General features: G+C 35.1%; 3 protein-coding genes and 2 long non-coding RNA genes across 5 annotated transcripts; 2 read left to right on the top strand and 3 right to left on the bottom strand.

Moving 5' to 3' along the window:
• Positions 1-76: 76 nt before the first annotated feature.
• Positions 77-5086, bottom strand: LOC115451122. Its single transcript, XM_037441793.1, has 10 exons — positions 4983-5086; positions 4399-4569; positions 3850-3927; positions 3324-3456; positions 2826-3057; positions 2278-2467; positions 1611-1710; positions 1212-1325; positions 799-923; positions 77-252 (listed from the first exon to the last, which is right to left on the bottom strand). The coding sequence occupies exons 1-10, from the start codon at positions 5040-5042 to the stop codon at positions 109-111; spliced, it is 1347 nt and encodes a 448-aa protein (XP_037297690.1). The 5' UTR covers positions 5043-5086; the 3' UTR covers positions 77-108.
• Positions 5087-6035: 949 nt separating this feature from the next.
• LOC115451121 (vesicular inhibitory amino acid transporter) lies at positions 6036-10615 on the bottom strand. Its single transcript, XM_030179334.2, has 4 exons — positions 9872-10615; positions 9403-9565; positions 9157-9286; positions 6036-8941 (listed from the first exon to the last, which is right to left on the bottom strand). Exons 1-4 carry the CDS (start codon positions 10008-10010, stop codon positions 7757-7759), a joined length of 1617 nt encoding a protein of 538 aa, XP_030035194.2. The 5' UTR covers positions 10011-10615; the 3' UTR covers positions 6036-7756.
• Positions 10616-11574: 959 nt separating this feature from the next.
• Positions 11575-26311, top strand: LOC115451133. The gene is made up of 10 exons (XM_037441673.1): positions 11575-11691; positions 12134-12304; positions 12942-13019; positions 13505-13646; positions 14109-14340; positions 19209-19398; positions 20146-20245; positions 20970-21098; positions 22074-22195; positions 26129-26311. Exons 1-10 carry the CDS (start codon positions 11629-11631, stop codon positions 26291-26293), a joined length of 1392 nt encoding a protein of 463 aa, XP_037297570.1. The 5' UTR covers positions 11575-11628; the 3' UTR covers positions 26294-26311.
• LOC119190246 lies at positions 14741-17765 on the bottom strand. The gene is made up of 2 exons (XR_005112830.1): positions 17681-17765; positions 14741-15761 (listed from the first exon to the last, which is right to left on the bottom strand). It is a non-coding gene; the product is annotated as an uncharacterized LOC119190246 (long non-coding RNA).
• On the top strand, positions 23382-24935 carry LOC115447115. The gene is made up of 3 exons (XR_003938979.2): positions 23382-23780; positions 24076-24325; positions 24836-24935. It is a non-coding gene; the product is annotated as an uncharacterized LOC115447115 (long non-coding RNA).
• Positions 26312-27699: the final 1388 nt, after the last annotated feature.

Here is a 27699-nt window from a genome sequence, read left to right as displayed (position 1 = left end):
CGTGGTGGACTAAGGCCTAATCCCTCTCATAGTAGAGAAGGCCCGTACCCAACAGTAGGACAGTATAATACAGGGCTGATATTACTATAATTTATTTATCTAAATGTGCTAATCGTCCGGTTCGTCCATATCGTATCCTTTCTGATGGGGGTAGTACGGCCCTGGCGGTTCGAAGCCGTCCTTTTCATCAACCAGGGACGGATAGGGGTGGTGGGGCATCGCCCCCATCCACTGCGGGTACCAATACAGGCCCTGAAACATTTTGAAATATTTTTATTGTGTTCTAGAATTTTTACTTGACGTCTCGAAGCTTAAAATCGCGAATAAATAAATAAGATATTATGTTATTTTGATCATCATTCGATTGATTTATAGAATCTGAAATATGTCATGAAAGAGCCACGAATTTGTCCATTAAAATGTTTTTTGAGCAATGGAGTGTCTATAACTCTCTCGGTGGCGTAGTTGTACTGCATGTGCGCGTGCGTGTGCGTGTGTGAGTATATGAATAGTGTTGCATCTTTTGGTGTCTCTGTATTCAATGTCATGGTTCTTTAAACTGAGTTGTACCTGTATAGTTAAATTGCAGCTCAGTAAATATAACATTTTATTAGCTCATTCCAAGTTACAAGCATATAATGTAATTTAAATGCTGTCTTATCTTTCCAGTATTATATATTAGTCTATGGTCTTATCTTAGACTTAGGCCTAACAACTAACCATGTAGCCCTTATACGTAGTTCTTCCCCTTACATTACCAGGCCTTATAAATATTCTATAAATTAAAGGATTCAGTACCTTATTGCCGCCAGCCGCGTTGCAAGTAAACCTATCATCGTGCAAATCGACGGCGTCCAAGTAGCTCTTACCGGCTATGGAGCCGTAGTTAGGCGGGTACATGAACAGACAACCGTCCAATATATCTGGAATAAAAAAAATCCTTTTTATTATTCATAGTACGGTTAACTGTATTGTTCTCTAGACTGATTTTAGTCTATGATCCTTCTTAAATGATTTTGAGCTCTTTGGTCTATATATCAGGACATCAAACTCTTTTAATAGTGGCCTTCTATGAGCTATGTATTCTTTTCATCGCCTTTAAATCGTGTAGTTTTCCATCCTAAAGGTATGATAACTCTACTTCGAAGAGTTATTTAAATTTCTTTTTTGTTTGTGTTTTAATAATTTGTAGAAGACCTTTACAAACTCACAAGGCACGGTGATGTTTTCGTCGTCCTCCGGTTCGTCTGGTTTTGGCGTAGGTTCGATGTAGGGAGGAACCGGATCTATACCAGTGCCCGGATCACCAGGGATCAGGAATGGTCCTGCGAGAACATTTTATGATTGTTTCTATGTTATTTTTTCAAATCAATATTTTTATATGACATTATATATTTAAATGTTGAAACTAGTTTGTCAAGACGCTGTTGTGTTTATTATACCAAAAAACATAATTAAAGCTAGCAAAAAAAAAAAAAAAAAACCGGAAAAGAAGGGAGGAGTTTGAGGGTATTCAACTCCTCGAGTTTGAAACGACACATGGTAAGTAAGATTGTGGTGATTTTTTTTTTAAATGCTTTCAATGAAGTTTAATTATAGGGTAAACTCACCTCCATAATGGTTAGTGTAATTCCACTCGCAGACGTGATGGTCGCATATGAGGGGAGAATGTGGCTCTTTAGTGTAATACGTATTGCCGTTTGGTATTGTCTGAAAAATTACCAATCAATTGAATAAAATCAGTTTTAACGTTATTTGCCAGTTGCTAATTTTTATGATCACATTCGATTCTATGTGGTTTTAAGAACGTGTTTTTTGAATGAATGAAATCCTTTATAACATAATATTATGTATATATTGTAACCGGCGATAGCCTAGTTGGATATAGAAAGGACTGCCGAGACGCATGTCCGCAGGTTCAAATACCAAAGGTACACATCTCTTATTTAAAAAAATATATGTGTATTCTTTGTGAATTGTCGCTCGTTTTAACGGTGAAGGAAAACATCGTGAGGAAACCTGTATGTCAACCTGGAAACCTGTATGGAATTTTGAGGGTGTGTGAAGCCAATCCGCACTAGGCCAGCGTGGTGAACTAGGGCCTAATCCCTCTCATTAGTAGAGGAGGCCTGTGCCCAGCAGTGGGACAGTATAAAGGCTATTATTTATTGTTTTACATTAATAAATATTTACTTAATAGGCTTAGGGGCTCAGGTATTAAGAATGCCTCTATTAATAATTTTTCCTCTATAAATTCTAGCCATGAAACGACCTTACCAATAAATAATCGTAATGCCGGTACCGCAGCCCTTGTATGTTGAAGTCGAGTATAAACGACCCTGAGGTGATGATGCACGAGGCAGCCGTCAGCGGAGGCAGCTTGTACATAACCAAACCGCACTTTACTATAGCCTTGGGTAATGTTACCACATCTCGCTCTCTTTGAAGTAGTTTCTTAATTGGAAACCTGAATAAAACAAGTAATAGCACAGAAAGAGATACAATTTTAATTGATGACGTGCACTGTTGTGCACTTGATGTTCTATCTCTGCACCACACCAGATTGACTGGTAGAGAATGCCTCTGGTATTAAGTCCGCCTTTACATGTTTTGTATAAGTGCAATAAAATAAAAAATAAATGAAAGAGATCGTGTATAATTAGATACAACTTTCGTTCACCATTTAAGAAAATGTTGTCCCTCTCATGTCCTTATTCTTTGGTTACTCTTTCATGAGTAACGGGTTTAATTCTTACACAAAAGCCTCTCCCTTGTGTTTCCAATTCGTACGATCTCTCATCACTTTATTTCCAAACATATCTTACCTAAATATACAAATGCCGATGTGACACTCGAGTCCGTGCATATAGTTATCAGTAGGAAACGATATACTCGGGTCGTCTAGTAGATAGTACTTTTGTTCGTCATGGTAGTGCAGGAAGCCTAGGAATATAAAAGATCTGTCCTTGCAGTACGGTGCTGAACCCTTGCCCATGTTGTAGATGTCGCTGTATAGCTCAGATACAAAGATGTATACGTTTTTGCCGCAGTAGAATTCTAAAACGAAAAAAAAATCAAAAAGGGAAAAATTTGCCACAGTTCTGCGTGTTTATTATAACTATTATATATTGTCAAATAAGTATAACGAAATTTTTAAAACAATTATTTTTTTATTACTGTACATTCAAAAAGGGTGGTCATACCACACGACTCCCCTTGAATTCAAGCCTGATCGAACTTACTTTTTATTCAAAAAGTTTCTACTGCTTTACAACATGACGCAAAAAGTCTATTTCTTTTTTTTAGTTTCCTTATATACAGACCCTGACTAAGGTAAAACTCCATGGGTACCGGTCCCCCGGTGTAGGTCGCCTTCCTTTCAGCAGCTATTGCGTTGTGGTTTTCGTACATTGTCAACATATTGTCAATCACGTCGTCTAATGTTATGAGCATTACCTGGAAACATTAGTTACTTTTAAAGTTGTTGAGAGTTCTTAAATAAATTTTACTATGATTGCAAGTCTGTTGGAGATGCTTTTAGTGGTCGTTTTAATGATTATGTTTCAAATGTTGATTACATACACAAGGGTCTCAGTTCACTCAGAGGTGGGCACAATTGCATGTAAAATAGGATAGTTTTCTTCAAAATATGTTATTGTTGTTTTAATCTTAAAATATGGATAAATACGCCTGAAATTAACTTGTTATTATTATTAAGTATATTTGGTTACGAATTTAGATAATTATTATCGAGAATCAGACAATATTAATGATTTTGAAGAACACATTGATTCTATACATTCGAATCTTATTCAATCAACAATGTTTTGTATTTTTTTTATTTTGTACCTTTAACTCTTGAATGTGCAGTTTTATAAATCTTCCCAAATGATCACTTGCGATGTGCACTCGTTCGTTAATTAGATACTGAAATAGACACATTAACTATTTGTGTAAAATATGCGTATTAAAACGTATAAGTGTGTACATGATTCTAATAGATTTGAAATAAATATATCTGCTTTTTTGTTATTTCATTTTTGGGAATATTATCAATAGATCTTGGTCCAGGAAACCCTCTACGAAGTAAGTAAGTATATCTCAAATTGTCTAATAAATCCTCTCGTAATACTTCAACTTAGTAAGTAAATTAAGAGAAAAGTGAAAAACAATAACTATTGTTAATGTATAGTCAGAAGAAGGCTGAACAAATTCATAACATCACATTTCCAATACGTGAAGTTTAATTGACTATTCGTTTTTTCTGAAGAACTTTTTTTTGTAGCACACAAAAGTGTCTCTACAGCTGATTTGAATTTTTGAAATTGTTCACCATCTTAGGTGAGTAACAATTTTGCATCAGCATAGATAGATGGCTGTATAAGTTCTTGATATTACTTGATCTTCAGCAGTCTTGATCCGCATCATCTCGTTCTGGTAGAGCCACAGATTATCCAGCTTATCTGTTGGGTCGTGGCCGTATATCTCGAACGCGTCTATGATCATCGCTAGGGTGAGGTTCTCGTTCGGCTCTTGGCAGCATGGATGATTCCTTATGCTATACGGTGTCTATGGAATGTGTATTATAAAATAATAACTATGTATTTGAATTTCGAAGTATTTATGTATTTGCGATTAAACTGACAAATTATTTAAGTGCAATTTCTGTTTAAGTCGTGAGTTATACCCACATAAAAAAATAGAATGACGGCTAAACAGATTTTATTCGCTATGAGTTATTACAATAATAATTATTAAGTACTACCTATATTTAAATACTCTTTAGTATTTGACGCAATGGAGTCTATTACGTGGATTAAACGGATACATAGATTAAGGGATTATAGTAAAATACTTTAGTTTTAAGGTTAAAACTAAAAGCCACTATTTTTTAGGTCTCTATTTCCCCGACTCTATCTTTCTCTACTTAATCTTTCCGGTAATAACACTTTACTTTACCTTAAAAACAGTTTGTGACTTACCGTTATATGAAACAAAAAATATACGACGAGCAACACGCATGCTCGAACGCGAGCGTCCATTTTGTCGGCATAGCGAACAGTAAAATGATTAATTGGCAATTTACGTTTACGATCTTAGTTTTGCTGTACCGCAGGATGATAAACATTGGTCATAATGGCAAGGTCATTGTCGACCTTAATGAAATTAAGAATTGCTTAGACCATCTAAGTAGAAAGGTATTTGCGAGCGCCATTTGCTTATTGCCACGAAGAAAAAAAATACGTCACTTTTAATCTAACTAGATAAGAAGTGCAACATTATACCGTTTTGTAGCCCATATGCTAATTAAGGATAAGGTTACACCTATATTTGCAAAATTTGGTCCAAATCCATTATCCGGTTTCAGCTTTTACTTCTAACAAACATCCAAACATTTTTAAAAACTCTCATATCTCCTTAAATAGTAGATGAACAATCGGTACCAAGTACTTTATATTTTTTCTAGAGAGCTCTATTATTCGCTCTTAGCATCTTCTTTCTTCTTTCCTTCTTCCCTTTTTAGCTTCTTCTTTTTATTCTACCACATAGATTAACATTTATAGAAAACTGACGAGTATTGGCCGCACATTCGTTTCGTCTCTTTCTACAGAGTGGTGAAATTTGTGAGAGTATTGCGCGCATCTCTAGTCTTCCTTCTAACAGGTGTTAAAAAAAAATTGTTGCTTTGAATGACAAGACACCCATAAACAATAGAATCACCATCCAATACCTTCAATTACAAAGTAGTATTCGGTATTCCACTGCGCTCGCCATCCTGAGACGTAAGATATTAAGTCTTATTGTGTCTAGTAGTTACACTGGCAATAATGTCTTTCAAACCGGAACACAACAGTGAATACACGTTGCTGCTTAGCGGCAAAAATAGACATTGCGGTGGTACCTATCCAGGCGGATTCTCACATATGAGAGACTTAAGTACCACCAGTAAAATAAAAGAATAACATCGAATAACATTTTATATTTTTAAAATACACACCTAGAATTGTTTCATTTCATCACAATACATGTATTGTTATTTAACTATATTTATACAACATTATTGCACTTGGATACATCTCTAAGTATAGAATAGCATTGGATTATGAACAAAATTAAACATTAAGATAGGTATAGACAAGCTTTTTTATGTATATTTAAACCATCAACATTTGGTAGCCCATTTTTTTACTAGGTATACAGACGAAAATGTATAATAAAATTTAATAAAAATATATAACTAAAAACTTTACATAATATGTTTATATAAACACGATTATTATTTGACGTTGGAAGAATGGTTTAAGTCGTAGTGAAATAATTAAAAAGTTTCTAAAATACTTACCCGTCAGGTATACCGTTGTATGTATGAGTTATTTTTAATAGGTACTTATTTTACGCACTTCCCATGATGACATTCTTGGAAATTGGTGACAGTGCTTACCCGTTGCCTTCTGTCCCGGATATTTTAGGAATTATATAGACCCCAAGGTCGCTGTCGCCTTTTCCAACCGGTTGCCCGGTCGTCTGCCACCAAGTTGTAAACTAGTTGAAAATGCAATGAACAAAATCCGGTGGAGACAAATAATCCGCTCTTAATGCGATACATCCAGTGATGACCACGATCCTCAGTCATGAGGGACCGACTACGGAGAGAGCGATTTTACGCACTCCTTTCCCAGGAAATAATTTTGTTCTTAAACAGTTCATTTATGAGTACCGGATTATTACCATTTCAACTGATCATAACAATTGTGAATTCTATCTATAAATCTGTTGTATATGGTCTCTCTAGTCGTTAATAATATAAGATTTTTAAACATTTTGTCAACCTTTTTAGTAGCCATAACATTTGTAACAAATTAAATATTATTGACATTATTATTATTGTATAATTTGTTGAATAAAAATTTATCAAAGTAATGCATTCAAATAACCTCACATTAAAATCTGTATACCTAATCGAAAATACATCAAAAATTATCGTATCCCGCTCAATATAACTGGACTAATGTCTAAATAACGTGTATAATTTGGCTTAATACTCTATAATATAATCAACAACAATAATTTATTTAGGAATGGAAGACTGACGATACATCTTACCTATACTTATCATCAAAAATCTTTTAGAAATATGAATAGTCAATTATTTTTTTAAAACAAAACCTTATTAATTGTGTTATCTGTAAATATTTGATAAATTCGATCGTAAACAAGTCGAGAATTAATTATAATGGAAAATTTAAAATAACTTAAAAAATATTAATCAATTAATACAATTTTCTTAATACCGAACAAACTTGTAATTATTTAAAAAATTATGACTTCTAATTTTTATTTCTCACATCAAACGTTACACATAATTCTTAGTAATTGATTAATAGGTATCTCTACAATAAATGCTAATTATCAAATAAATAATATTGATTTACACATGAATCAAGGTTCATAACCGTTACAACTATAATGGAAGACTTCGTTGTTAACATCAAAATAAACATCTTGTATGGAAGACATTGGATTATTACACGACTAAATTCAATATAGACTATATACACAAACATGCTAGTAAAATGTATGTGCTTTAAAACGTACGCATTATTTCCCGCTAACATATAAAATTGTATAAACAACAGCCATCTAGCTAGATACGTGCGATTGACTTCCAAGCCGCAGTGTGTGCGACGTAACATAATTTCACGAAGTATGCATAAATCTAAAAATAGTTCAACAATCGATCTAAATCTATGGAGAATTAGAAAGGCAATCCGATCTTAAACGCCTTGACTAGGGCTGAGCCGGCGTCGTACATGCCAATGACGCCGAATAAAACACCAAGACCTATGATGAAGTAGTCGTAAGCGATGGTAGTGCTTTCTAACTGGTTGCCTTTGAGTTTAAGATGGAAGTAGGCGGGCCATATGAAGCTTAACATGGTACCCGTGAAGCTACCAATGAAACCCATTAAGATAGTAAAGTGGGGGATAAAAATGGCCATCAAAATCGTGAACATTATCACACCAAGTCTCCAAGCGAGACCCCAGACTTTCAATTCGCCGTCTAAGGCATAGATCACGGGGAATATGGTCTTAGGCTTTCCCCTAAAGAGAGCTCGTTCTAATAAATCACAAGCAGCGTAGTAGGGTAAGGGATAGCTCAAAACTGCTTTGATTACCAGGAAAAAGTTGACGAGGCCTTTGAAGCCAGAAGATCGAAGATTGTTAGTGATGACTTGCTGGGTGTCGTTTTGGAAAGTTAAGAAACAAAGATACCCAAAGATGGACTTAAAAGCTGCTGCGGCGATATGAGACCATTTCAACATCCACTCGAATTTAGAACGGTCCTCCATATTGCCTTCTAAAGTGGGCAGAAATATCTGAGAAGTATAAGAGAACACGATGACACCCAAACTGATAGGAAAATTCTCGAAATCTAAGTTCCATTTGACTTTAGACCAGCCCCAATCGCCGATGTAAAGTATACAATAGCCAAGAACAATGGCGTTTATGATCAAATGGCTCATGGTACACCAAAATGATAGCATACTGACGCTCTTTAAAGACTTCAAGAATGCTAAAGGCAAGAGAAAAATGCCAGTCAGCATCATCCAGGATCGAGTGTCGATGGATCCGTCAGGAAAAGTGCCTATCATGAGGTCGCCGCAGACCACAACGTAAAGGATGCAAGTCATAAGCAACTCTATAATCTGGGCCATATTAACGATTCTCGCACCGTATTTTCTACCGAAACATTCTTTAGCGATACTGACGTATGAATCACGAACTCTGACACGTTGTCCAGAGACGGGGTCGTCTTCGTAGAGACACTCGACTAGGATTTTCCCGGTGTAACAGCAGATGTGAGCGATGCCGACCATCGCAGCAATAGCCCAGTAACCGCCTTGGAGGACAGCAAACGGCAGTGACACTACGAACATACCCTGTAACAATAAAAATAAGATTAAGCTCGGTGTCATTTTCAAAAGGATGGCTAGAACAGAGTTGAGAGAAGGATCTACAAATAAGGCTTCATGTGCTATACTTGTTATGTAGGTTGAATAAAAATACTCAATAAACGTAATCTTATTCTAGTTATAAGGAAAACAAGGCAGTTATTGTAATTAGGTCAAAAATTTCCAATGTCTTAAATACTTACTTGAATAGCGTTAGTGACGTTCCATGCAGCTTGAAACTCATTGATTTTAGCGCCTGGTTTTCCACCACCTTCTTCAAAACCACCCTCTTCAGACGAAGCGTAGAAATCTACACTTTGCATGCTTTGAGTTCTGAAAATAAAAGAAGTATTACTACGTTGGAATTTTTTTTCTTCTCACCTAATTGATGATATTTTTGATCCTCTGAAAATTCCATCTTTTTAGATAAAAGAGGATGTATTCAGTACCTGGGTGCCCCATCTTGCTGTGGGTATGTATTTTGATAGCTGGTGAATGAATCTTCAGCCTGCAGTTCCCCACTAAGAAACGGGTTAGTGGGGTTCGTCGATTGATAGCTCGGGGACTGTGTCTCGTTCATGGTCGATAACTCACAGGACTCGCCCATGTTATCTAAAAATACATATTAAATTAAAAAAATTTACTTTTTGTTATTTAAAAATATCAGCACCGAACGAAATTACCTACTCATTTTAATAAATTTTAATATTTAAAGAGTAGATAGTTTTAAGCCACTTTTTTCTGATCAACTAATGAATTGCGGTTTTGAAATTGTATGCATATTTCTTTCACATTTTTGACTTAATATTCATGGGTAGCAAAGGTGTAAAATATAGTTCAGGGTGGATATGACCCCTATACGAGTATAAACGTGATTTTTCGATGGATTTTACACTATAATTTGCTGATTTGACTTACCTAAGTTAGCGAACCTGACGTTCTGAGGGGGACGCGGCGGTGGTCCAGGTTTGTCAGGCATTTGCTGCCTGACCGTCTGCAGAGCTACGTCCAGGGCATTCTTCAACGGCGGAATCTTAAAGCGCCCGAGGTTAATCATCTTCACCTACTTTATTTTCTCGTAAATTAGACACCAAATTTACTTTGATTATGCAATAATTTTCAATTTGAACAATATTTTATATAAATATGTTGATATCACTTAACGACAGGAAGACATCGATTTATCTTAATACTATATAAATTCTAAATTACTAATTTAAACACTAATTTGGAAGACTTCTTTACTTTAATTAGAATATTTTTTACATTCTATATTTAATTTTACGAGCGGCCAGCATTTTTGTTTTTAATGGTATTCCTTCTGGAATCACTTTGTATTACACTGTATTAGGCTTTTCGATAGTGATTTTTGTATTTTAACATTTTTAATCTGGTTTTCTTTTGTGTAATGGCTGCTGGCACGCGCCCCGTAATGTAGGGGTTGTATGAAGTCCGGCGCGGGGAGGCTGCGCGGGAAACCGATCGATAACTGGCACAAGGTGTAAAATCTCACAGGATACGATAATGCTGGGTCGTAAAATTTCACCGAGACCCAGAATTTTTATTTCTTATTGAATTCCCTGTTTACGATTATGTTTCACTTTTGGGTTATGATTGAATAATCGATAGCATTTATTTGGGAAGCAATTTTTATTTTGGTATGAGTTAAATGATTTGTGATTTATGACTTTCCCATTACTTATTGTTAATTAGAATTTCTTAAAATAAATATACGTAAAGAAATAGTTTGTATGAAATATTGTAACTAATTTCTTTTTCACATCTGTCTTTTCTCTTGTTAAACTTAATACATTCGTTCTATCAATTTATATTTTATAAAATTAATAGAAAAAAGAAAGAATTTATTAATGGAGCAATAACAGTACACCATATACAAAAAAAAGGTAAAATAAAATATATAAAGATAATATACTCTTCTAACACAGTTATACCCATTACGCCAACAATGGGAACACAAAGTCAGTCAGCAGTCAGTGCAACATAAAATTATTATTGCTCATAATGTATTGAGCTATTGAAAGCCCTACTTATTTTCACTTATTAAAAAAAATATATAATAATAATACCATTTTAGATTCCATTCCAAAATTTAAATTTTAAGCTGATATATTGCTGTTGTACCTATATCACAAGACATATAATGTATTGTCATAACATATAAAGTCCTTTGCCGTTACAAAGGAACTTAAAACACTAATCTATTTATAAATCAAATTAATAAAACTTGATTATTTTCCAAGGGAGCAAATTACTGGAATTAAAGTAGCGTGTATGTTAATACAGGACATGGTTTATCCGTGTGCCAAATTTCATCGATATCCGTTCAGCTGTTTCTGCGTTTAATTGTAACAAACATCCAAACATTTTCTGAAATTTTTGCTTTCATAATTATTATATAAATAATGTATTGATAAAGTTGAGTACGATAAATAACTTTTTTTCGATTTCTGGACCTATGTCATTTCGATGCGCTACGTGATATCTCTACTCTAATTCCATTAACTCTATCTACCTCACTACATAGTCGTGAAGATTTCGGAACGTTTCCCATTAATTTAGTACCAATAAAAAACAATCCAGGTTCAATCAATTGATTGGCAATAAATTTAATTGATTTGTTAAAGGTAAAAGTTATTTTCTGGGCAGCAGTCGAAATGGCGCGTAAATGTGGATTTTTAATAAAGGTTTTTGTTGAAATATGCTTGTTTACTTTTTCGGTAAGTTCATTAGAAATAATTGATGTTTCTTACAGACAGTAAATATATTTTCAATTCCTTCCTCCTTTTATTTGATTAATTTTGTTACAGAATAAGACTAATTAGTGCTCGCAGAACCCTGCCCGAGGTTCACCGCTCGGTGTTATTAATAAATTTGCTCGTGTTAGTATATTTGCACCCGGATAGCGACCACCGTACACAAGGTTCAAAAACTGCCATAGTGGCACACGAAGGTGTGTTTCGCTCCGGGATCAGCCTATGTATATCCCGTTTCAGGACGGCCAAATTATGTCGACTGGCAAGGCTTAACCATCTCTCGACCGTCGACATTCTGGAATCTATGCCGCTTATCAACAGAAGCCATGGAGCACTTTGGCATGTCCGTAAAAAAATGACTACAAAAACCTTACCCATCTAAGATCATACATCATTATTTTTCCAGCACTGTTACATTGTAAGCAACCATCCATGTTGTCAAGAGCCGAGCGAGAATCTGACGTTAGCCATGATTATCGACGCGTACGAGATATATGGACATGACCCAACTGACAAACTGGACCACCTGGCCCACTACCAGATAGAGATGATGAAAGTAAAGCGAGCACCTGATCAGGTAAATATGAAATGGGTCGACTGGGGTGAAACCAGTGATAGAATGGACGAGAAGTTGCTCACTATAAGGATTCGTTTGATTAGTTAGTTAGTAAGAATCTTAAACCCAAAAATTATCAATAATTCGTGGTTCTGCCTTGTGATACGCTCTTCCGCGGCTTATTATCTGTTTTATTAATAAAGCACGTAGGCCTGCGGCTCCGTCCCCCTGATAAAGTTTTTCCAGGATAAATGTTCTTAGGATAAAAAGTAATCTATAGCACTTACGAGTAATGTAGCTTCCTATTCGTGAAAATAAATCGAAATCGGTTTCGTAGTTCTTGAGATTAGCATTTATAAACTAACAAACTCTTCAATTTTATAATATTACTATAGACACTAAATGTGCGAGCGTATTTTGAACATGATAAGACGTTAATGACTTAATTATATTTAGTTAAAGGTCAGGTCACTGTTTACAGTCATACCTTGCCAGGAAATATTCATGCGTGCACCGAATGCCCTGCACGCTGCAGTCGAGTATAAACGATTCAGAGGCGATAGTACACGAGGCAGCCGTCAGCGGTGGCAGCTTGAATATATTATTGCTTTAGGCAGGGTATGAAAAAATCTCATAATTTCATTTTACATATTTCCAGTACATCATCAATGAACACGTGCACATAGCAACAGATCATTTAGCGAGATTCATTCATTTGCACATTAAGGAGCTAAAGGTACGTGGATAAAAAATTAAACATTTAATACAATACAATCGGCGATAGCCTAGTTGGGTGTGGAACGGACTGCCAAGACGAATGTCCGCAGGTTCAAATCCCAAGGGCACACACCTCTGAATTTTCTAAAAAATCATGTGTGTATTCTTTGTGAATTTATAGTTCGCTTTAACGGTGAAGGAAAACATCGTGAGGAAACCTGCACATCTGAGAAGTTCTCTATAGGAATTTCGAAGGTGTGTGAAGTCTACCAATCCGCACTAGGCCAGCGTGGTGGACTAAGGCCTAATCCCTATCAGTATTAGAGAAGGCCCGTGCTCAGCAGTGGGCAAGTATATAATACAGGGCTGATATTATTATTATTATTATACAATACAAATAGTCATATTACCACAGCTTGAATTTCGCATAGAAAATTAAACATCAATGGAAACATCCCTTTCCTATCATTTTCGTCAGTCCGTGAAAAATAAAGTACATTGCAGGTGCTTCTCATAGCATTAGAAGACACGATAGACAACATGCTGACGATGTATGACAATCACAATGCAATCAAAACGGAAAGAGTTGCTACTTACAATTCTGCTGCGGGGGGAGCGGTGCCTTCAGAGTTTTATATGAGTCAAGGTATCTGCCAAAAATGTATTTACTTCATACTCATTCTATTCCTATTATTTGAACGGGTAGGAGTAAGAAGTTATAAACAGCTTTCATTTTGTTGAATACAGCAATTTGTTGTGCTTTATACAGCAATAATATAATGGAATTATTGAAATTTTGAATCTTAAAAGGTCCTATACGTTTTACGCTGTAATCCCGTTATCTTAGTTTTATTGATAAGTCCATATGCTGTAGTGGTATACACCAGTTTCTGAAGAGAATGGAAGCATTTATTTCAGAAGAATCTTATATGTTCTGCCTACTCATAAACGACGAGGATTTTATGACGTGTCTCCGTCTAATCTCGAAAACATATTAACATATAGGAAGACTTCATAGGTATTTCCAAGAGATAGGTACTTTTTTATCTCTCTGTGTCGAAGCTCCAAACCATTGGTAAAGCAATCCAAAACTCTAAATTTATTCCAGAATTTTACTGCGGCAAAAACGTGTACATTTTCATGTCGGAGCTATACAGTGATATATACAACATGGGTCGCGGCCCAGCACCCTACTGCAAGGGTCGGGCCTTCCACTTCATCGGCTTCGTGCATTTCATGGACGATACCCATTACTACTTAGAAGAAGACCCTAACATCGTCTTTCAGATGGACAACTTTATTCATGGATTAGAGTGTCATCTTGGTGTTTGTATTTTCAGGTGAGTTTAATGGTTTTGTCACGGTTTAGTACTTTCTATCATTGTTACGTTGTGACAAGGTGTATTCATTGATAGGTAGGCACTTAGGAGAGAAATTAACCACCTTATTCATAGACGTTTTTTATCTACGGACGGAGTAAAGTTGTGATAACAAGTCTGTTTCTCAGTGCCGACGGCATGGCAGCCTTGGCAGTACATGGCCATAGGTCCGTTATGATTGGCTACTATTGTTGTATCTCAATATTATATTAGTCTTAAAAAGTATTAAAAAAGTCTATGAATAAAGGGGTATGACATTAAGGGCTTGATTCATATTTTCTGAGTAAATGCATATTGTAAGGCATTTTTTCAAATGTTTAAGTTCTCCATAAAACATTTTTTTAAATAAATCATTAATATGTTACGTCCAGCAAGCGTTTATTTTAGTTGAATATAATACAAAAATTAAAAACAATAAGTATATTTATATCTGATCCTTCGTCGAGCAAGTTTCATTTATCAAACCGTAGTACGGCCGCACGTCAGTGAAAACTAAAATACCCTTCTTTCCTTTTCGCAACGCAAAGCTTCCAATGCCATACAATGTTGAATTGTAGAACAGAGCAGCACCAGACGCTATGGCTTCAAAATCATTAACATTTCTCAGGCATATAAAGTGTCCCCATTGCCTAGGAATCCATTGATCGCAATCAACTACTACATTATCTTCTGAATCGTAATCATGTCGAAGCAACTGAAAATTTTTGTAAATATGTTTGTCAGTCTCATGCCCTATGGATACTATTTTAATATCCCTTCCAAGAACTTCATTAGTTTTAGCAAGAACAGTTAACAATGGTCCGGATTTCATTCTCGCAGTGTCTTGCCCAGTTTCAACTCTTACGTATAAATCTTTGTCTTTATTCCGCAATGTGTAGTTCCTTTCGAGTCGTAATACCATCAAATCGTGCAAGGGACTGTGCAGATGATCCTTACCATGCCAATTGTCTGTTTTTATATCACTATCTCTCATCGGAATAACTTGTCTACCGCATACAATGTGATGGTATGATACATTGTAGAATATATTAGACTTATTGTAAACACGCTCTTTTAACGCTCCAACTGCGATAGATCTCATTTTATTTTTGTCACGTGTCAATTTTCTAAAGGCGTTGAAAGATGTGAGGACTTGGAATTTGCTGATTAGGACTCCAGTTGCTACGACAGTATGGTTTTCGTTATCTTTGCTGTCATTTCGCAGCTTCGTTGTTTTTAAATCGAGATTGATACAAACAACTCCATCGGCGCATAGGTCTTTGTCGTCTGCGTTTGGATTCTCGTACCAATGCATCGGCTCAATCTTCCACATGGTGATTGACATTATTGTGATAATATTAAAGGTTATGAGGATGTATATTTTTAATGCGAGGTGGTGTATCCTGAAAGGGACCAACATTTTGTTTTATTAAAATAAAATATAAAATAATTTCGGTAGTAAGAGTGAAAACAATGTCTTCTCTTACCAAAATAAAAAAAAAATTGTGGAAATGTTTGAATGAGTAATTCAATGTTAGAAGTAAACGCAGAAACAACTGTAGGTTGATTCCCTATGCTACTCGCGATAACACACCGTAAACGCGTGTTGTCAAAACAAGCTCTAAACACAAACGCGTTTCATACACGCGCCACGATGTGTAATTGAAAAATAGGTATTATGTATGCCGTACGATAGGTTGTCTATGCTTAATATTTTTATATTACGATGTGTTAATGCGTTCAGAAATCTTTCATCCCCTCGAATCGGCAAGTATCGGTTTTTTTTGAAAAGGTTTTTTGTTTGTATTCGTGATATTAAATGATGTAACTCGAATAAATCACTGCCAAACTTTATTTAATCCCATTTTTGTATATACTTAAATGTAAGAAACATGAAAGGAATATAAAAATAATTTAAAGAAATTTCTGTAGACTGTGATTGTTTTCAAACGAAAAAAATATTACTTCAAAATGATTGTCCAATGTCAATGTCATAGACTTATTTACTTGATTTGTTTACTAAAGCCACATTTTAAAAATTGAATTGAATTGATATATTTAATGCTACTGAAGATTTTACACGAATGCTGTTATATGAATAAGAGTAAATGCTGTTGTGCTTATGTAGTTTGTGCTAAATTGGCGCTAACAATGTATATTAAGAGGAATTCTACGGACCTTCCATCATAAAATTTGTTGCAAAATCGTTAAGGCATTAACTCAATTTTTTTTATTTAGTTAAATAATGTGACGAGGATGCCGTTTATCTGATGATAAGCGATACGACCGCCCATAAACAGTTACAATGCCATCCGGAACTTTGAATTGCAAAGCACTATGTGACGTTCCACAGTAGGTTTTCAGAATGAGATAAAGATTTTAGGTCTTATAAAGTAATTACGCTAGTTACAATTTCCTCTAAACTGGTACACATCAGTGCATGGACACAGTTTAACTTGGCTATAGAAACAGACATTGCCGTAGACACCTTATAACTATCAAGACAGACATTCACATATAACAGACTTACCACCAATAATTAAAATAAGTGTATATTGCCTATTAAACGTTATTTTTAAAAATTTATAGCTCTATTACCTAGTAACTTCTATTAGCCGCTCAACCGGCATTAATCTTTTTGGAATAAAAAGTACTCTATTCAATCCACAGCTCACTGTCTGAGTACCATATTTCATACACATTCATTTAGTTATTAAGGTGAAACTGATTAATTAACAAACATTCACTCATGTATAGAAATTTTACTTATATTATGTTATCTAAGACTGAACAATAAATAAAAAATAAAACAAAGATAATGTGTTGTTAAAACTGAGTATATTTTACTATTATTTATTTGGAATATCTTGCATTACATTCACTATCCTGTAAAAGTAAATAATTTTATTATTACATTTGATATTATCAGTTTTGTTAACATTAGTATTCAATGTAAGATGCCTTTGGTCTCCTAAAATAAAAAGGAAGTGTTTGTACAAACAATTTTAGATTCAACATGATTACATACTTTTGTATGTAATTGTTTAAAATGATTGGGATTACCTACATGAAATTTTTGCTTTGTTTCCCTGGATCGATATTCACACTTTGAAGATTTTGATATTTAATTTAAAGCTGGCTAAGCCCTTGATTAAGACCTCTACCAATTACTTATAACAACAATAATGTATAACTAGTAAAATTTCTTCAATAATCTTTATTGTTATCAAACTTTATAGGTACAAAACTTTCACCACAAAGAAACTACATAGTATTAATTGTAATGTACATAATTAAGAAAACATATTGTTTAAAAAGGTACCTTCATTAGTGTTTTATATTTGTTTGCCTATCTATTTACTAATAGAAATATTACATCGAAGTAATAAAAATAAATTTGATTGAACTCAATTGTTGTCAAAAGTCGGGTTGCCAGTAGTAAAGTAGCTTATTTTTCACCGCTGAGCCCATAACACAAATTTGACTATCAAGATACAAAAACATAGGTTTGAATATTAATTCGATCATTTAGGATTTATGTTTGTTTTGTTTCTGATAAGGTAGAATATTATATTTGAGTTTTCACGATGTAAAGAGGATACTATCGTCAATAGAAATTATACAGTCGTTGTATCTAAATAATTAATTAGTCTAAACGCGCATAGACGCGCTGGATTGCCGCACGTTATTTTGACAATTCGTAACATGCCCGTAAGGCGGATGTGTCACACCTCATCGAGTTCATGAAATGTCAAATTAGCATCCAGAATACTCTTACACAGTCATAACACGAAGTTAACGAAACACGCCGTGTTACAAGTTCGACATTGTCGTAGAGAATCATGCCCCTGAATGGATTCGGATGAAATTTGGCACACAGGTACACCTGACCTGGATTAACACATACTTTTGATCCTAATAAATTATGCTCCCATGGGAAATAATGCAATTTTTTTAACTGATATCCTGATTAGATTAGATTAGATATCTATGATTTAGGGACTTTTGTAACGGAAAAGTTTTTTAAAGGAGTAAATCCGCGATCAATACCTAGTTTAAATATTCGGTCGACTCATCTAACAATTTAATTTAAATTGTAACGTCCTTTGCGGAGAAGTTATATTGTTTTTATCGAATCATAATACTTAAGTATATAAAACAGAAATGGAATGGCCCGAAAGGATAAATACACAAAAATATTGAACAATTCAGACAAAGCATTGCTAAAGAAACAGGCCATATGAAAGAATATATACAATTAAAAAATATATATTATAGAACTATTCATAGAAGGATTCCTCGAACTGTGGAGAAATAGAAAAATATACGGGTTAAAATGATTGCTAATTTAACGATGTAAACTTACATTTTCCCTTAAGCTTTCTAGTCGAATAACCAACTCAACTGATATAACTGAATGGATTCCTTTTTGTGAATAAATTTGGTGTTTACCTAATCGTGTTTGTCATTCATCGGATGTTTCTGTTGTATTTTACCAACATAATGGATTTCGTTTGTTAATGTTTATTTAGAATTTGTGTAAGGAATTTTTAGTTATTACGATTCAACTACTAATAGTTTTGGCTAGACATCCATCCTCATGGGGATGAATGAATTTTGCTAGTGATAGGATATATTTTTTACCCGCCCGGATAGCGACCGTCGTACAGTTGTTAAAACCCATGTAAGTGTATCGCGTTCCGAGATCAGCCTGTGTATATCCAGTTCCAACAGGGCGGCATAATTGTGTCGACTGCCGAGGGATAATCATCTCTCGCCAGTCGACATTCTATTGGACCCCACTCCAATTACCATTAGGTGCTGTGGGGTAACTTTTTATTTGCTTACAGATTCCCGTTTAAGAAAAACCTACAGCACATTCGCGATGTTTCCACGCTACCCAAAGCGATAGTGAAGTGTGGTACAGAGATGTATAAGCTGCCGCCGCTGACCGCTGCCTCGTGCATCATCACCTCAGGGTCGTTCATACTCGACTTCAACATACAGGGCATTCGGTTCAGGCATTATGATTATTTGTTGGTAAGATAGATCTGTTGAGGTTTAACCGATATATTTTGGACGCGATATCAGTGACTGTATTTAAAGAAAAATCTTGTTATACCGAGCCTTTTCAGTAAGAATATCGTATCCCCTATTTTACACTTTTTATTATCGATTTATTTATAACAATAATAATAAACATAACTTTATTACGGGAAATACACATAGATAATACAATTAAGAATAACTTAACAACAATTGGCAAATATGAGTATTTCAATATGGTCAGGGGTCCCGAAACCAGGCCATGCTCGTATGTTGGGGTACCTATGATGTACGAAAAAAAACAATAGCTCCTATAGTACTATTTATTTTATTTTATTTTATATTATGACTAAATATGACTGGGTTTCTCCATCTCAAAAATTACTCATTCGCAGCTCGCAGTCAGAAATTTGGAGGTGTGATACCCCCGTGCCTCAGAAACCGTGTAAAGCCGTCGGTCCTGCGCCTGATCTCTCTGCAGTCATGTCGAACTGCCATCTCACCGGAATATGAGAGTGAAGGAACAGAGAGGGCACCTGTGAATTACTTAAACTTGTGCACTATAATATTTTCTGCGTACCTGGCTGACCTCCGTTAAGATTGCCCGGCGTGGCCGAAGACGGCTTCGACGGATTCATTCATTACTTATCATTAGTTTCCATATTTTAGGTTTTCAATTTCTCTAAAAACCTTATCAAAAATGTTTTATTTGTAAATTAAATTCTATTTTATTGCTTTTAGTCATTGCCGAATGGACACACGTATTATACAAAAGAACCATTCTCACCGTTGGTTTGCGACCACCATGTTTGTGAATGGAACAACACGAACTTTTATGGAGGTATGAAGGTCAAACTGTCTTACAAAGAGCCGGTGTTTTTAGCTTTCATTTAATATAGAATCCTAGGTTATCTTCAATCAATTCAGAGCCTACGTATTAAAACCGTTAACAATCGTCAGAATAGAGTAACAACATAGCGAGGATTTGTCTATAAAAGCAATTTTTCATTCTTGTTTCTTCTCTTATATAATGGTAATAACTTAAGATATTTTGGAGTTTCTAATACCTAAAGACCAATTTTTACATTATCGCTAAACAAAATACGACAGTACCCTAAAACTACTAACTTCAGATTAACAAGAAAATTTGCAGAAGTAGACTTCTGCACTTACCATGTAGGTCTTGCTTGCATGTGTTTCGAATTATGGAAATTACCAATAGAGTAAACGCATCTTTTTTTTTATATGTGCGCGGCCAAGTGACCCTGCTTCACCTGATGGTAAGTGGAGTGGGGTCCAATAGAATGTCGACTGACGCGAGATGATTACCTCTCGGTAGTCGATACGTGCTGGCCAGTTGGAACCGGATATACACAGACTGACCCCGGAACGCGACTTACGTGGACCACTATGGCGAGTTTTCATACCTCGTGTACGGTGGTCGCTAGTAGGGCGAAGATAATATATCCTACCACTAGCAAAATCTGGAAGGTCTCCGCGACATATTGCTGCAGGAACTTGCTAGTTAGCTTAGTTTTACACTTGTTTACTGTAAAAAATTCCAGGTCCATTCATAATTCCCGGCGATCCTGGAACCGGCTTGTCTCCAATCCCACCATTCATCGAGCAGACGACAGAGACGTTCCATGTCACCACCGATCCCAGTATTGGTGAATTCAATCCGAATATCACTTGTAAGTAATTATTTTACGTAACCAGCAAATAAGGGAAGAAATTTTATATACCAGCTCTCTATTTTATACTGCCCCACTGTTAGACCCAGATCTCTTCTGTTGTCTGCTGAAAGCTATTGAAGAAAGAGCTGTTAAAGAAACCGTTAATTATGGTTATTATAAAAATGGTGTAATTAACCGCGGCTTTCAATAATCGATCCCCATCGATTTATTGGATCTATCCTGAGAACGTGAACCAATCAGAACAAAGTTTTTTTAACATGTTTACAAAATGTCTTAATTTGATTGATTCATTCTTAGGATTGGATCAAAGATTAAGATTGGGATCGTTTATTGAAAATGGCCGTAAAGGGATTAATAGGCCATGCCCTGCTAGCGACTCCGCTTCCAATGCTAATGCGTGGTCGAGTTAAGAGGCTGTCCTAGCATATTTCAGAAAGGTTTTACCTTAGTTATTCGAACGACCTGATGTATACCCTCTTTGTGGGACTCAGGCAAATCATTTTAGAAAATTGGGAGGTTTACTTATCTCAGCTCCAGATTCCAAGTTTAAACCTGCCAGTTTTCGATTTGGCTTGATTCGTTTGAACCATACAATGTTGTCATGTGTCAAGATAGAAAAGCTTTCTTCAAAATTATGTTACATACAGCTGATTTCAATAAATGATCCAAATCTCTCCCAAATGCTCTTTGTCGTTGGTGTCTTTTTATTCGGTTAACTTCGGGTCGAAAGTTATTTAAACTCATGTCATAATTTTAAACTCCTACCTACTCGACATTAGCAAATCATCCATAAGACGGTGGAGCCATTTTTTTTAAAAGAAGAAGACCCAAATCTCCCTTTGCCAAAATTGACCAATCAGAAAGCTTTTTTTCGGTGCTTACATCCTACATCCATTGTTTTATGCTTGAGCCTGGAGTTAATATTGAGATCATTAATTGAGATTCGTTGATCATCTGCTGTACTATTGTCAGATTCTCTGGATGGCTGTTGGTTCATGTTCCCACCCAACTACGGCTCCATCGCCGGCATCAGCTACTTGGACCCCCTGAGCGTCAATGAGTACCGGTTTAGCTGCCAAGGCTCTGGTAATAAGGTTAGTTTTACTATAAACACTTCATTTCAGTATGTATTTATTTTTGTCCTTACTCAAAAGCCGTTTGCAGATAAAGAATCGAATTTAGTTTAGCTTAGCTCGTATGGGTGACAAGATTACACATAGATAGCCTAGTTTATATAGTGTCTGAACACAAGAATGGAAATATATCTCAGCTATAAAAGAAAACCTAAACTAGCAGTTTTTTGTCTGCAACAGTCATTAAGGCATTGCAGCCATATTAGAGACAAATAGTCTTTAAACTTCACTAAAGTTCAAGCCTATCACCGTAGATATCAAAATATGGACTTTAAAAGTTATATCATCGCGGTTGGACATATTATATTTTTCTACACGTTATTCCACTTCATATTAAATATTTCTAAAACATGTTTACTTAGTTTAAAGATAGTTCGACTGTGTTAGGGGCCGTTCAAGTATTACGTAACGCAATTTTTTAAGATTTTTGACCCCTCCACTCCCCCATGTAACGCGCCGTAACGCTTTACTGTACGCCCCCCCCCCCCCCTCTAAAAGTTACGTAACTCTAATGTGACATTTTTTTGTGTAATATTCACAATTATTTTACGCAAAATTCCGGAAAGTCGCTAAAATACGTTTGTTATTGTTTAAAAATAAAAAAAAATGTTATATAATGCTTCGTACGAAACCCCCCTCCCGCCCCTGTAATGTATCGTAACGTTTTAAAAGAACCTCCCTTCCCCCAAATTGCGTAACTTGGTAGCTCAAGGTCCATTTTCATACATTTTGTTTCGGCTTTAATCTGGGTAACTAAACAAGTATTGGCAAGTAAAGAATTTAAATTCACGAATGTAAAAATAATTAATAATCATGTATATTTCTGCCTTTAAAATTTCGTCATATTAAATTTTAAAGGCCGAAATATCCATGATTATTAATTATTTTTACATTTTTCTTTCAACTGCGAGAACTAATCACTAACTAGACGTGAATTTAAATTCTTTACTTGCCAATACTTGTTTAGTTACCCAGATTAAAGCCGAAACAAAATGTATGAAAATGGACCTTGAGCTACCACCTTAACCAATTGTTTTTGACATAACGACGAGAAACGACTACTCCTTGCCGTTCGACCCAATTGGGTATTTGACATAGTAAAGAAATAAATAAATTTGGTATTGAAGATTATATAATTTAAGGTGCTAATTAAGAATATTTGACTTAAATTACAAATAAAAATTATTAAATATTTTATTTTCCTAAATAAAAATAAGAGTTTTTGAATCTGTGCATCATTTACAAGAAACGCCTCAAGCGACCAAGACTAGAGAACGTGACGTCACGATGTATTATATGTAATGTCTTGTCTTTTGGTCTTGTCATTCCGAAAAAGATTTTGGCGCGTTTCATTCGCAGGTTTCATTAATATTTATATGATTAATTCGTGTCCAAGGTGCACTTTACCGAAAAAACACATGGAAATTGGTTTTATTAAAGCTGACAGTGCAAATTTGCCAAAAATTGAGTCTTTTATGATCGCAAATTTCTTTGCCTCAAACCCGGACTTTTGTTCTGCAGAATTTAGGAACGCGGAAACTTCATTGTAAGTACAAAACTGTCCTTTTCTGATATTTTGTTCAATTCACAATAGATTACAGTCTGATTTATGTACTTAGCCTTATTTTTTTTGCTATAAAATAACCTTTGTGTCATGCATGTGATAGGTACTTGTTTACTTTGTAGACTATAAATACAAATAATGCATTATTACGTTACCAATCTTCGTAACTTATGAGGAATCTTACTCTGATTAGGTACCTGTTATTTGTGTAAAATCTTTTCAACGAAAAGTTTCTCGTATTGTGGCTATCTGTGATGCTTTATTTCTATTTTTACAGATCATCAAGACAGTTGTATGGTGATGATGCTAATTCATATGCTAACTCAAATCCTAAAACATCAAGCTGATTACAAAGTGCCCGACATTCTTCAGTTCTCGATGCATTATTAGAGCATCAAGTATAAGAAAGGAAGTGACTGTGAAACGTTTTTAGCCAAAATTAATGGTGTTTTTACACAAGAAAATATAAATTTTGTGGAAAGTCTGACCCGAGCACAACACAAAACTCAAGCATGGCATGAGTTAAGGTATTATTTATTTATAGGTATTTGATTGTATTTTAAATGTGATGTTGCCCTTTTAAATGTGATTTCATACTGTAAGGATTGAACTAATAAGATATTTAAAATCAATGTTCTAGAGCAAAATTCCCAACTTGGGGTCGGTGGACATATCTAGAGTCGGCTGATTTCAATGTTAAAGCTATATGAAGTTTCAGGTTGTGCTTAAGAGAAGCATTTTATTGTGATTTAAGGAGGTCTGTGGTCATCATCTTTGCTCATTTAGTGGTCCACAGCTAAGAAAGGTTGGAAAATGCTGTCTTAGAGTAATATATATTGGAATTATATGTTTCCATGTGATATGCAATCTCAAAATGTAAATTAGACTTGTAGCTTTACTAGTCTTTGATGTTTGTGTTCACATTCATATGTGTTGGGCACCCATTCTACAGGGCATTCTAGTGGGGATATAAATGTATATGTGGCCACCAGGCAGTCATTAGTTTAACATTTAAAAAAAATGAATTTTCTTTTCAGGAATAAAAGCATCAAAAGCATTTGATGTTTCACGATGCAAAACAACTGTTGGATCCTTGGTTGCCTTAATAATGGGAGCTAAAGTACCAGATACTCCAACCATAAAAAGAGGAAAATCATTGGAAGAAGTAGTAAGAAAGGAGTTGGAAAAAAAATATGGCAAGATTGCAGAATGTGGTTTTATTATCAGCCAAAAATTCCCAATGGTAGCTGCATCGCCAGATGGTATTTTAAAGAGTGACACAGTTATTGAAATTAAATGTCCAATGAGCCAAAAAAGTTTTATATATTATATATGTAACAACACAATCACAGAAAAGTTTGCAGTCTAAGTTCTTTTGCAAAATGTATGTGAGTAATTTCACAAAAGGTTTATTTTGTGTGGCAGATTGGGAATTTGAAAAAAATAATAGTCCATGTAATATCAATGATGAGATCAAAGTAAATGGTATTTTATCTAAAGTTGTAAAGTTTTGGAAGAATAATGTTTACAATCTATTGTAAAAACTTATTTTTATAACTTAAGATAGGAAAATAAAACATTTTATTCTAGATTTTGTTTTTATTCGTCAAATGTTTTTAATTAAGGAGCCTTGTAAATTAATTAAGGCACATGCAATAACAATGCAATCGTCCAAAAACTTAATTAAATTTGTATTGACAACTGAATGCGGTTTTAACATTAAAAACTCCCTTAGACGTCTGATGACTCTTTCAATGTGTATCAGTAAACTTGCTATCTCCTTAGTTTTTCGAACTTCAACTTTGGTTTAATTGGACTTAACTGATACACTTGGCGGTCTCACTAAACTAAATCCCTTTTGTAATAACAGTTGCTCAATATGCTTGAATCCTCTATCAGCTAGTATAATCGCACCAGGTTCCCAATGATCTAAAAAGTTGCAATTTTCAACCAAACACACATCGCTAATCCTGCCACCATAACCAGGGAGAAATGTAGTTAATAATACCATCAGGTGTGCTACTTATAAGGTATTTTATTGTATTGGCCTTTTTTATAATCTTGAATAATAAACGAATCTCACGTATTGTTTACATTAAGACTATTACATCATGACGTCACACCATTTATTTGTCACGTGACTTAGCGTTTCAGCGGGAAACACAAAATGTATTTATTAAAACTGTCTATTTGCTATTAAAATGGCTCTAAATATAAAAAAAATAATTGTAAAGCGTATCTTTAGAGACTCTAGAACATTTTAAAGTACTTTACAATAATTTGTCAAATACACAATTATGCCTGCTTTAGAAGCCTTTCATATCCCCCAGGGCCTGTACTGGTACCCGCAATGGATGGGTGCGCCGCCACACCACCCGTATCCGCAGTCAGCCGACGCGCCCGCCGACCTGCCTCAGGGAGCACCCGTCCCGTACTATCCGCACCTCCAGCAGCCGGAGAAGCCGATCAACTTACCCATCATATCCAATGCTTGAATATACTTTATACAATTAGTAAATTGTTTTATTTAGTTCTCATATCCCATAGATAACGTGACCATTTATTTTTCGTCTCGAAACGGGACATCGGTTTATTTTACGTCAAGCATAAAAAAATCACACACGCTTATTAGAAAATTTGTACTTCAGCGGCCGAGCGTTGCACGTATGAAAACTCGGAAAATCACGTTTCCCGAACAACTATAAAGATAAAATTAAAAAATCAAAACCTGATCTAAATACAAAATTTTATACAAAACCGTTCAGTTGTTTCTACGTTTACTTCTGACAAACATACAAACGTCTGACAAACATACAAGACATCCAAACCTTTTTACAAACTTTTGTATTTATAATATTATTAAAATAAGATAGGATTGGATTATTAGATAATTATAAATTAATAATATTATGTAAGATACAAATGTTCAGTTTTATTTATATTTGTCTGAAAAACAAATTTGTTTTATGACAGCTGTTTTTTTATATATTGTCATTAGTTATCAACATCGTTTTCAGAACTGGAATCTGTAACTGACTTTTTTTCAGATATCCACATTTTATGATTAGAGAAATAAAAAGATTCGTAGGCGTTGTAGTCAAGTAGCAGCCCGGTCGGCTCTTAGATTTTCGCACGGTTTCGAAAAAAGGGACGGTCCCGTTCAAAACGGGACGTCTGGTCACGTTACCCATAGATCAACAGGCCCCGTATGTGACGGTAAAGCTTGACAAATAGTGCGTGCGTTCGTGCGTATGTGTGTGTGTAATGGATGGACGCCACCGGGCCGTGTAGGGGCATGATTCTCTACGACAATGTCAAACTCGTTGCACGGCGTGTTATGTTAACTTCGATTATGAATGTATAAGAGTATTCTGTATGCCAATTTGACATTTCATAAACTCGATGTGTGTTACGTGTAGTGTTGCCAAACGTCCAGTACTTACCGGGACGTCCTGTATTTTAGGTACATTTAGAAACTTGTCCCGGCGGGTAAGACTCTGTGACGTAAATCGATCGATCTACGATTGACAAGTACTCACGCACGCTACGTCCACATTTTCGCATAGATATCAATACGACTCGGTTTTTATTAAATTTAATAAAAGCGAGTTGATATCCGTTTTTAATTGTGATCATTAATGTAGTGATTATTACAAAAATGTTAAAACGAATAGGAATATGTCAAAACTGTTTCAATCCTCGGAAAATTATTTAACAAATTACAAAATGACAAAATAATTTTGTTTCCTATTTGTTCCGGGTAAAAATCTGAAGTTCCGTATTTTTTTCCCATTTCGACATTTGTACCGACTGAAAAAAAAATCTGGCACCCCTATTACGGGCGTGTTATAGGCATGTTACGAACTGTCACAATAACGTGTAGCAAACTAGCGCGTCTATG

The sequence above is a fragment of the Manduca sexta genome, chromosome 4 (assembly GCF_014839805.1).
Source record: "Manduca sexta isolate Smith_Timp_Sample1 chromosome 4, JHU_Msex_v1.0, whole genome shotgun sequence".
NCBI classification, from domain to species: domain Eukaryota; kingdom Metazoa; phylum Arthropoda; class Insecta; order Lepidoptera; family Sphingidae; genus Manduca; species Manduca sexta.
Note: the sequence above shows the minus strand (reverse complement) of the source record. Positions and strands in the feature narration are given on the sequence as shown.